We start from the raw sequence: 12,701 nt of genomic DNA, 5'->3' as shown, positions 1-12,701 counted from the left end.
ATTTGGCATTGGATCCGCTTTAATCTCCCAAACCACACTGCAGGGTACTGAATTATTTGAGGAAGAAGGAAACCAAAATAGAGCAAATCAGAGACAATGCCGACTTGCATAGCACAAAGGAAAGAAAACGGAAGTATACATCTACCTACAAGACAGATCCCCAGAAGTCTTCCAATGTTAGTGAAATGCCATGCTTTTGGCATTTGGGAGGGTCCCTCTCCTACCTGCAAGCTCCATAAAATGCACCAACAAAGGAAACCACTGCATAACTCACACACTTCAAATTCCATTCGGAGGACAAGCCTACCAGACAAATGGACATTACCACTGTAGATCACATCCATGCCAATTACTTATACTAATCAAATGGGCCCATTACTCCCAAATAGGAAATCACAGATGCTTGTTGCTTGCAAGATATTTGAGCAAAGTGTAAGAGAAGATCATGATGAAGAAACAGAGGAATTTTAGGAGGAAAAAATATCTGTCTCTATATCTATATCTATGTATATATGGTTGGTACAAAGGTAATTGCAGTTTTTAAAATTATTTTTAACCTTTTAAACCGCAATTACTTTTGCACCAACCAAATACATATGTGTGTGTGTGTGTGTGTGTGTGTGTGTATGTGTATGGCAATATATGGCAGCCAAAAACATGAATATACAATTTAAGAATGGAAAGAACTGTATTAAAATTATGCTGATGGTAACCATTTTGAACACCTCCTATAAATGCAGAAGTCAATCATGACTTGTAGTAATCTTTTGTTATCAGTCTATACGGGGTATTACAATTTTAATACAGTTTTTTCCTTTCGTAAAAGGTGTATACATTTTCTGGCACCCTCTGTGTGTATGTGTGTGTGTGTGTGTGTGTGTGTGTGTGTATTCTTTATACATATGTATATTCTTTATATATATATTCTTCCCTACATATATATTCTTCTCCACATATATATACATTCTCATATATATATATGTATACACACACACACACACACACACACACACACATATATATATTCTTACCTACATACACCAGGAAAAACTAGAGAACTTTACCAAAAATCTAAATTATAATATTCTCACAATTTTTGGTAAATTTTCTTTTTTTTATGAGAAGAGCTTGCATTTAAAGGGAGTAACCAGAATAGTAGAAAAGCGTTGGAAAATAGAAAATCGCTACATTGAAAACTTTTAGATGCCAAGTGCTCCGCACAGAGTGCATTGCACTCACAAGGCTGGGATGGACCCTGGAACACAGAGCCCGCTCCCCTGGCCCCTCCCCCACCCGAACCACAAAGGCCTCCACCCCGCCCCCCAGCCCTCAAGGGAACTCATTTCCGGTCCCCTCCCACACCTTCCACCCAGCCACCCAGCCCAGCAGAGGGCGTCCTCCTGCTCCATCCTGGGAGTTTGCTGAGGTACCTGGGAAAACTGCAGCGGACTCAGCTTCTGGCTGCCCTGGTCGCCTGCTCCTGCGACACTCCAAGGCCCAGCCGCCGCGTTCGCCCTCGCCTCGGCCCGCACCTCCAGCCATGACGACCGCGCCGCCCTCGTACGTGCGCCAGAACTACTACCCCGAATGCGAGGCCGCCATCAACAACCAGATCGTCCTGGAGCTCTACGCCTCCTACGTGTATGAGTCCATGGCCTCCTATTTCAGCAGCCACGAGGTGGCCTTGAAGCGCTTCGCCGGGTTCTTCCTGCAGCAGTCCAGCCAGGAGAGGAAGCACGCGGAGAGGCTGATGGAGCTGCAGAACCAGCGCGGGGGCCACCTCCGCCTGCGCGACATCAGCAGGCCTGACCGCAACCGCTGGGAGAACGGCCTGAAGGCCATGGAGTGCGCCTTGCACCTGGAGAGGAGCGTGAACCAGAGCCTGCTCGACCTGCACCAGCTGGCCACCGAGAACAAGGACGCCCACCTGTGCGCCTTCCTGAGCAGTCACTGCCTGCAGGGGCAGGTGGAGTTCATCAAAGAGCTGGGGGACCACATCACCAAGCTGCGCAAGATGGGAGCCCCGGAATCCGGCTTGGCAGACTACCTCTTTGACAAGCTCACCCTGGGCGACAGTGACAAAAAGAACTGAGTTTGGACTGCCTGCCCTATAGCCACTGGGTGACTTCCCCTGGTCACCATGCCGACCAGGCACATTGCAGTATTTCCCTTGCAAAACGTTAACCTTTACCTTCAAGTTTTGCCATTTTTTTCCCAATAAAGTTAATGGTTCTTGAATAAATAAAGGTCTCTGGATGATTGTTGTGTGCAAAACCGTCACCTTCTCGGGTTTGAAACAAGTGTCCAGGAGCCTCTCCAGCCACGCATGCCCCATCCACATGCAGCTCCGGATCTCCGTGGATGGAGGGAGAAGGTATTGCGTGGGACCCAGATAAACCCGGTTAATCTTTGCCTTATAAACACGGTGGTATGTGGGGGTGCGCTGAGATGGGTGGCCTGGGGCCCTGGTATCTGTAAGTGTGTGCTCGGTAAACCGATTAAAAAATGGTCTGAAATCACGACTGTGGTGGCCTGTGGATGAAGACAGAAGGGAATGTGATTGGGCAGGGATTAAAATAAAGGGGTCTTCCCTTTATCTGAAATGGTATGGGTTAATTCTAGGTAGCAAATTGGGGGCCTTGGAAGCCAGCTTGCCAGAACACCTCTTTGGCGAGCTCACCCTGGGCTGCAGTGATAATGTACCTGTGGGTAGGGCGGGCTTTCCCATAGACGTGGGGCTGACTTTCTGTGGCCACCAATGCTGGGCGTGTATTAGAATACAGGCAGGTGAGGTTTCTAGTTCAACGGTTCCAATTCTTGCTATAAAGCAACAGGGTACGAAAATAACAATAACAAATAGGAGAAATTATCACCAGAGGGCTAAACATACGAAATCGTGGATGGAGGTCAAATTTCTGATATTGAACAGTGAAGATTACGTATAATAAACCCCCCCGAATGTTAAGTCAGTGATTCTGGATGCTTTCAAGAATGTAGATGGTGGAGAGGGGAAGCTGAAAGAGTAGTTAGGAGATAATACAGCTGGTGCAGGTGAGAGAGGTGGAACTCGGGTGGAGGCTGAAGAAATGAGGAGACATAGAAATTCTAGACAGATTTGGATGAATCAACAAGATTTCCTTATGGGTCAGAGGTGAGTAGTGGGACTTAAGTAAAGTAACGCATGTTCTGTTGTTTGGACTTGAACACCCGGGTTGAAGGCGTTGCTATTTATTAATCTGGGGACACATGCAAGGGGACACGAGGAGTGGGGAGGCGTGTCCTGTAAAATCTGAGGTGTCAGTTAGCATCCAAGTGTAAATGTCATGCAGGTAGTCAGAAAAAATGAATCTGGAGCTCAGGTGAGATGTCAGCTTTGGAAATCCAAATGGGAGACATCAGCTATAGAGGGCGCTGAGGACCGGTGGTGCCCTGAGAACCCCTGGCTGTGTCCGGGGAGACTGGTGGTACCCTGAGAAGCCCAGGAAGTCTGGCTCTGCCCAGAAGGACTGGTGGTGCCCTGAGATACCCTGTCTGTGCCCAGAGAGCCTGGCTGTGTCCAGGAAATTGCATTCACCTCCAGGCTCCTCGCTCAGGGCGCCTCGCAGAAGACTAGTGCGGCGTACTTTGTGAGGCAAAACCCTGTAGGGATGGAGTGTAGGGACAGAGCCATGAGTCCAGTTTCCAGGCTCTTGGCCTCATGTGGAAAGATGCTGGCTCAGGTAGTAAATGGCCATCAATTGTGACTGGATGGCCATCAGCTGTAACCAGTGAGCCACTGGCCACTAATATAACTACAGTGGCTAGGCTAGCAGCAAATCGTGGCTAGCAAGATGATGGTGGCTGAGCTACCAAGCCCGATTGCAGTTAGCAAAGTGAGGTTGGTTGACAGAGAGAAATTGACAGCAAGTTGCAGACAGTGTGGCTCCTGCTTCCTGTGTCTCCAACCCAGCCGCCAACGAGAATATAATGGTATGACTCCCCTATCTATGGTGCCGTGAGGGTTCCTTTTTGGCCTCACCATATCCTGCGTTCTTATGTGGGGAGCGGGAACAGTGACCCCACGTGGCACCCTGCATGACACCTCACTCCAGACCATAGCCAGCTATATCTGCTCAGACTTTATGTCCAAATCAGCCTGTTCCTAACCTCAGTGTGCCCTCTGGTTTCTCCTTGCAAGATGTGGAAAGGAGTCAGCCTATTACCTCGTCTTCATGGCTATGGGTAGAAAGAAATTATTTCTCAGTTAAAAAAATGAAAAGATTCCTTAAGGAAGTGGTAGATGTGCTTCTTGTTTTTTTTCGTCTTCCCCTTGAAAAACAGCCCCTCTCATAGTGTACTCTATTTGACCAGATGAAACCTGTACCCCCGTAAACCCTCAGGTTGTCTCTGCCTGGCAAAAATACTCAAAAAAGGTTTCTTCTGTGTCCGGTGTGGTCACAAAGATAAAAGTTAAGCATTACAGATTTTCACCTCTTACCTCCGACGCTTGGCTAGCTTGAGACTATGTAAAGTGTGTAGATTTGAACGTTTACTGATATATAGAGAAGCCTTACTTACACATTAGTAATTACCTTTCACATTTGTCACGATTGTACCTTAATACTTTCTTTTAAGTGAGGATTATGTCCCTTTAACTTAGTTTCCAGAAAATGCTCTTGCCCCTTTCCTCCTCTTAGTCAAACTTGACCTTTTCATTCTCTTTCTCTACTGTGAGGACCACTCCTCTATCTGACTTCTTCTGAGATATGTAAATTATCACTCTCCTCTAGATACGAGGAAGAACAGGGCGAGCATCTGTATGTGTTTATAACTGTAAATTGGCTGACAATCCTCCTTCTTTCCTGCATTGGAGAGGCAGTTTGCTGTAGTGTTTTCTGAACCTCACGTTGCCTGGATTCACATACCAGTTTAGCCACTCACTAAATTGGGTGAATTTCAGCATGTTATTTAACGTCTCTGTGCCTCAGTTTCCTTATATAAAATAGTGATAATAAAATTGTTAATAGCATTTGGTTGCCAAGGAGATTAAATGAGTTAATATTTTTAAAACGCTTACAACTGTGCCGGGCACATACACTACATGTATTATTTCTAAGTGGACATTTATTGCCATCATCATCATCATCACCTATTCCGGATTGCTGTGTGGGGTTTATGCTTCAGGGAGATGATTTCATGTCTATACTTTGCCACTAGAGGTCTCTCTTGCATTTCCACCCACGTTCTAGTCCAGCCCATTGAGAAGGAGAAATCCTTCATAGCTGCTTGGTTGCCAGGTGCTGCCAGGACCCAGGAGGGTAGCTGGCTGTTTGCTGCACACTCAGGCCCCAGACTGGAGGGGAGTTTTCCAGTGACAAGGTTCCCTGGTAATCCCAGGGCCATTCTGTTTCAACCAGCTTTTTTTGGAAATCGCCCCCTAGGACGCTTTTTGTTTCTTCTTCCCAAGCTCAAATGCCTAAGCCTCGTCTTTCCCGCAGGAACTACATCCGACTCCTCAGAGGTGGGAAAGAGTGAACAGATAAAGTGCTAATCCTGATCCCACCATCATCTGCATGCTCGGACCTGAAAAGGAGAGGGAGGAGTCAGGGTGCTGCGGAATGGGAGGAGGGGACCGCCTTCGGCCACTGAGAAAATAATCATTACAATCCGTAAATCACTATGTGAGATTCGCATGGAGATTCTCAAGCTTTGCTGTACATTAGAAGCAGCTGCAGACCTTTTAAAACTCTCCACGGTATGGACACAACCCGGGCCAATGACATCAGTCTCGGGGGCAGGACCTAGGCTTCTCCGACAATTAAAACCTGCCTCTCAAAGTGTGTTGTGTGAACCAGCCTCTTCAGCCTCTCCTGAGAGCTGGTTACAAGCACAATAGTCTTAAGCCCCACCGCAGACCTACTGAACCAGGATGTACATTTCACAGGACCCCAGGTGATGAATATGCACAGAGAGTTCTGAGAAGCACCCTTTAGCACTCTGGTTGTTACAGGGGCCTGCACTTTGGAATCACGTGCGGTGTCTGAAAATAACACCCATGCCTCCATTTTAATAACTCACTGGGCCACACCGTCGTATAAGTACTGAACCAAACACCATAAAAACGTACTATAACTTCAACAACAAGTACAATTTTTAAAATAGTTGTTTTATTTTTCAATTAGATGACATACAATATTATATTAGTTTTAGATAAACAACACAGTGATCAGACATTTACATAACTTACCAAGGGATCGCCCCAATAAATCTAGTACCCTTCTGATACAATACATAATTATTACCAAATTATTGACTATATTCCTTATGCTATACCTTACATCCCCATGACTCTTTGTAACTACCAATTTGTACTTCCTTATCGCCCCACCCCTTCACCCATCCCCCAACCCCTCCATCTGGCAACCATCCAAATGTTCTCTATATTATGTGTCTATTTCTGTTTTGTTTGGTCGTTTATTTAGGGAAAAATTATGGAACCCTCAAATATCCAAAGGACTTCATAACCTTTCATTTGATGTAATACACAGTCTCTCTCTGTCTCTCTCTCTCTCTCTCTCTCTCTCTCTCTCTCTCTCTCTCTCTCTCTCTCTCTCGCGCGCGCGCGCGCACACACACACACACACACACACACACACACATTCTTTCTCATTTTGTTTTATCACTAACTAATCTTATACCATGGGCTGTCAAACTATGGCTTGCATGGCAAATCAGACCCACTTCTGTTATTTTGCTTTTTAAAACTTTCTTAGACTTTTTCTTATAGAGCAGTTTTAGGTTGAGACTGACACTGAGAGGAAGGCACAGAGATTTCCCTTATACCCCAGCATCCACATGCCACACTCTATGCCACTGTGAACATGCAGTACCAGTGTGGTCAATTTGTTACAACTGATTCTACATTCATTAAACTACATTCATGCATCATAATCACCCAAAGACCATAGTTTTTTTAGGGTTCCCTCTTGGCATCCTACATTCTATGAATTTGGACAAATGTCTAATGATATGTATCCATTCTTACAGTACCATACAGGATCGTTTCAGTGCCTTAAAAGTGCCCTGTGCTCCACCGATTCTTCCTTCCTCCCCTCTGAAACTCTAGCAGTCACTGATCTTTGTTACTGTCTCCATATTTTAAAAATTGAGATATAATTGATGTACAACACTATTAATTTTGAAGTACATACATGATGATTCAATTTTTGTATATATGGTGAAATAATCACCATAGTAAGTCTTCTACTTTACATCCATCACCACACAGTTACCAATTTTTGTTCTTCCATAACAACTAAGATTTCCTCTCTTAGCAGCTTTGATACAGTATTATTAACTATAGTGACCATGCTATACATTACATCCCATGACTCCATTCTTATTTTATAACTGGAAGTTGGTACCTTTTGACCACCTTCAATCGTTTTGCCCACCCCTCTACCCTCCACCTCTGCAATGGCAACCACCGATCTATTCTTTGTAACAATGAGTACACTTTTGGAGGGGTATTTTGTTATCATTATTGATTTTTGTTTTTTAGATTCCACATATAAGTAAAATCATATGGTACATATTCGTCTTTCTCTGTCTGACATATTTCACTTAGCCTGATAACCTTGATGTGCATCCATGTTGTCCCAAATTGCAAGATTTCTTTCTTTCTATGGCTGAATAATGTTCCATTTTGTGTGTGTGTTTGTGTGTGGGGGTGTGTGTGTATCTAGTTCTATATCTAAATCTAGATCAAGATGTAGATATAGATATCACATTTTCTTTATCCATGAGTACAATGATAAACACTTAGGTTGCTTCCATGTCTTGGCTATCAAAAATAATACGGTAATGAACATGGGCGTGCATATATGTTTTCGAGTCACTGTTTTCAATCCTTCAGATAAATACCCACAAGTGGGATTGAAAGGTGATATGGTAGTTCTATTTTAAACTTTTTGAGTAATCTCCCACAGCCAATTTACATTCCCACCAATAGTGCACGAGGGTTCCCTTTTCTCCACATCCTGGCCTACACTTGTTCTTCCCTGTCATTTTGACAACAGGTGTGAGGGAATATCCTATGGTGCTTTTGAGTTGCATTTCCCTGATGGTTATTGACGTTGCATACCTTTTCATGTACCTGTTTGTCATCTGTATGTCTTCTTTGGAAAAATGTCTATTCAGATCCTCTGCCCAGTTTTCAATTGGATTGTTTGTTTTTCTCGTTGAGCTGTCTGACTTCTTCATATATTTTGGATAGTAACCCTTTGTCAGCTGTATGATTTGCAAACATTTTCTCGCATTCAATAGTTTGCCTTTTCATTTTGTTGTCGGTTTCCTATGCTGCGCAGAGCTTTTTAGTTTGATGTAGTCCCACTTGTTTATTTTTGCTTTTGTTTCCTTGGCTTTTGGTGTCAAATCCAAAACACCATTGCCAAGACCCATGTCCAGGAGCTTACTGCCTATGTTTTCTTCCAGGAGTTTTATGGTTTCAAGTCCTACATTCAAACTTTTACTCCAGTTTGAGTTGATTTTTGTGTATGGTATAAGATTCTAGTCAAGTTTCTTTCTTTTGCATGCGGCTGTCCAGTTTTCCGAACACCATTTATTGAAGAGACTGTTCTTTCCCCGCTGTATAATCACGTCTCCTTTGTTGTACATTAATTGACCACATATGTGTGGGTTTACTTCTGGGCTCTCTGTCCTGTTCCAGTGATCTATGTGTCTGTTTTTATGTCAATGCCATACTGTTTTGATTAACGTGTCCATATTTTTGTCTTTTCTAGAATGTCATATGGTTGCATTTATACAGTGTGTAGCCTTTTGGATTGGCTTCTTTCACGTAGTAATACACATTTATGTTGCCTCCATGTCTTTTCAAGGCTTTGTATCTCTTTTCTTTTCAGAGCTCATTAATATTCCATTGTCTGGATATACCACGACCGATTTATCCATCTACCTACTGAAAGACATCTTGGTTCCTCCCAAGGTTTGTCCATTGTGCATGAAGCTTCTATAAACATCGCATGCAGGTGATTTGAGTGGACATACATTTTCAACTGCTTTGGATAATACCAGGGAACACGACTGCTGGGTCAGATAGTAAGAGTGTGTTCATTTTTGTAAGAAACCACTAGATTGTCTTCCGGACAGGCTGTACAAATTTGCTATCCCACCAGCAATCAATGAGAGATCCTTTTGCTCCATACCCTGGTCAGCATTAGGTGTGGTCAGTGCTCTGAACTTGGGCCATTCTCACAGCGATGTAGCAGTACCTCATTGTTCTAGTTTGTATTTCCCCAATGACACATGATATGGAGCATCTTTTCGTGTGCTTCTTTGACATGTTTGTATCTAGTGCTCTGAAGTGTCCGTTAAGTTCATTGGGCTATTTATAAAACCAGCCTGTTCATTTTCTTATTGTTGAGTTCAGAGTTTGTTCCATTGCCTACTGGGCTATGTGTTCACAAATACCACACTGTCTCCACTACTGTCACTTTGCAGGCAGTCTCGCAGTCGTGTAGTGTCAGAGAACTTTATTCTTCTCCATTAATATCATGTTGGTTATTTTGTGTCTTTTGCCTCTCCATACCAACTTTAGAATAATTTTGCTGATATCCACAAAAGAACTTGCTGTAAGTTTCGCTGTTTTTGTGATGAAATTTTATTGGAGCTGAGCCATGACGACTTATTTACATATATCCTATTGCTTGGGGTGCACTACAAACGTAGTTATCAGGTGAGACAGAGAGAGAGACAGACCATATGTCCCACAAAGTCTAAAATATTTTCTAGTATGTCTTTCACTGAAATGTTTGCTGGCCCTTGTCTATAGTAACAGGTCCTAAATTCACCTAAAACTGCCAAGTATTTTTAATATTTCAATTGTTTGTGTATGTCCAAATGCAGTTTTACCATCAATTTCTCTCTACCACCACAACGCTTCGCTAGAAGAGAAAGCAATTGCTTGAATTAATTGAATCTAAGGTGCTTACTATTTAATCCAGTATCTCAGGAAAGAGAGTATGACAGACGCTCTTGATTTCTCATCCAAAGGCATCTCGTCCCTCTTACTTACTAAGAGAACACTGGATTTTTCCGCTCCCTTGGCACAAATCATAATCAGTCTGAATCAATCATGAAAGTGTTTTTCCTAGTTCAAGATGCTTCTTTTTGTAGTCTCTCCTGCTGATAGGTTTGGTCGAACAACTGAGTTTTGACCTAAGATATAAACAGAAATACACTAGATTTCTGATAAAATTTGTCTTTCTGGATAAAGTGAAGAGATTTGTGAAAAGAAATCATTTTGCCCCTGGTCTTGTCATTCTGATTGTCATGCGGGTATGAGGATGTGACGCCAGATGCAAGGGCAGCCACCCTGCAACCATGAGGATAAGGGCAACAGATTTGCAACCCCAGTGTAGAGCCCTGTTATAATTGAGCCAGAGGCAGAAACTATGACATTTCCTGTGAACCCCACCGCTAGCTTCTTGATAAGTAAACACAGCATTAATGCTCAAGCTCCATTGTGGACGTCCTGCTAGTTACGATTCTTGTGCCTAGCAGATATAAGCAGAGTACGAGCAGAAGGCCGTTTTCAACATCATTCAAAATTAAACCCATCTTTCCGCCCTGTTTTTAAATACCCAGTATGTGCCACGTGTGTGCTCTATGTGAGGTATTGTCTCCCGTTCTTTCCAGACTCTGTGTGTGTCATTCACATACCCCTGTGAAATATGGATCTTCCCTAATTTATATCTGAGAAAGTGATTTCAGAGTAGTACCAGTGTCTGAAACCGCTCAGCTAGTAAGTGAAGGCGTCTTTCCTCTGTAGTGGATCTTGAACAGAGCCTCACAGACAGAACTTAATGAGTGTTTGTTGGTGAATTTAATTTAACCACATTGTCTCCCCTGAGGGAGTGTAAAATCCCTTGTTTTTTGGAATGCTCTCTTCATGTTATTTCACTCCTGGGTGATAGATAAGAAGCCATCATTAGAACTTGAAGCCCAACCATAGACCTTAAAGCTGACCCACTGGCCTCTCCCTGGGGCCAGTCCCCAGTCAGAGCAGACATGCTTCACCCTTGCTTTATTCAGGGTCCTCAACATCGTAGCTTTGTCCCAGATCATAAAACACTTCTTGACTTAGGACAAATTCTTCCTTCCCTCTGCTTGATTTGGATTTATTTTGTCCCTCATTCTTTCAGTTCCTTAAGGTGGGAAGTTAGATAATTTATTTGAGACTTTCCTTCTTTTCTAATATAGGGATTTTAGTGACATAATTTTGCAAATAAGCACTGGATTAGCTATATCCCATGAATCTGGATACGTCATGTTCAGTTTACACTGAGTTCCAAATAATCTTTCACATCCCCTTGATCTTCACTTTGCTGCACCGATTGTTCAGAAGTACAATGTATTCTTTGCTTTCGAATATTGAGATTTTCACATATCTTGCTCTTAACGATGTCTACTTTAAGTCCATTGTGGTCGGAGACCATACCTTGCATGATCTGAATCCATTTAAATTTATTGAGTCTTGTTGCATGGTGCAGAATAAGGTGTCACATGGTAACAGTTCCATGTGCACTCGAAAATCATATGCTCCTAAACATTGCTCTCATGTCTCTTCACTTTTTCTTAACTTAAGGACTGTGTCTTCCCTTTCTTCCTCTCTCTTCTCCTGATTATAATAATTACACTTCATTGGTTGCCAACATAGGGTAGATGAATGTGGTTTTTGCGTCATGTGAATGCATTAAGTATTTAAAAATTAAGTATTTGTTTTTCTAAAAAGTGAAAAATGATATAACTGAACTATGGTGGTGGTTTAGACACAGAAAGACTGATCTCCTCACACACAAACTGGAAAGGATAGAGATAGCAAACCAGCCATTATGAGGAAGTATCGGCTATACAAACGGGACACTTCCAGACCGATAAAACCAGAGAATTTAAAATACCTGCAACACAAGGCCAAGGGCATACAAGGAAAGTTCAAGAAAAGAGTGAGTGAAATCAAGGATTATAGAGGGTCCTGGGTGGACTGTGACGTTAAAGAGCTACTATCTGAACAACTGATCTGTTTGCTGCTGTCCTGCTCTGACCCTACCCCAACCTTACTTACATTGGACAAAACCATTTGGCATTGGATCCGCTTTAATCTCCCAAACTGCACTCCAAGGCACTGAATTATTTGAGGAAGAAGGAAACCAACATAGAGCAAATCAGAGACAATGCCAACTTGCATAGCACAAGGGAAATAAAACAGAAGGGCACATCTACCTACAAGACAGATCCCAGAAGTCTTCCAATGTTAGACAAATGCCATCCTTTTGGCATTTGGGGGCTCCCTATCCTACCTGCAATGTATCCCCAAAAGAAACAAATTCATAATTGACTCACTCACCCTTCCCATTCAGAGAAGCCTGGTAGAGAAATGGACATTACAACTGTAGGTCAGATCCATGCCGATTACCTAGGCTAATCAAATGTGTGCATGACTACCAATTATGAAAGCAGAAATGTTTCCTTTTTTTTGTAATCAAAGTTTTTTGGGGTGACAATTGTTAGTAAAGTTACATAGATTTCGGGTGTACAATTCTGTATTACATCCTCTATAAATCCCATTGTGTGTTCACCACCCGGAGTCAGTTCTCCTTCCACCACCACATATTTGATCCCCCTTACCCTCATCTCCCACCCCC

The 12,701-nt window shown here is 43.0% G+C and overlaps 1 protein-coding gene across 1 annotated transcript; it reads left to right on the top strand.

Moving 5' to 3' along the window:
• The first annotated feature begins 1,522 nt into the window (after nt 1-1,522).
• On the top strand, nt 1,523-2,092 carry LOC117019960 (ferritin heavy chain-like). The gene has a single exon (XM_033102201.1). The coding sequence runs from the start codon at nt 1,541-1,543 to the stop codon at nt 2,090-2,092; it is 552 nt and encodes a 183-aa protein (XP_032958092.1). The 5' UTR covers nt 1,523-1,540.
• The last annotated feature ends 10,609 nt before the right edge of the window (nt 2,093-12,701 follow it).

The sequence above is a fragment of the Rhinolophus ferrumequinum genome, unplaced genomic scaffold (genome assembly GCF_004115265.2).
Source record: "Rhinolophus ferrumequinum isolate MPI-CBG mRhiFer1 unplaced genomic scaffold, mRhiFer1_v1.p scaffold_20_arrow_ctg1, whole genome shotgun sequence".
NCBI lineage: Eukaryota > Metazoa > Chordata > Mammalia > Chiroptera > Rhinolophidae > Rhinolophus > Rhinolophus ferrumequinum.
This window is presented reverse-complemented; position numbering and strand designations above follow the sequence as displayed.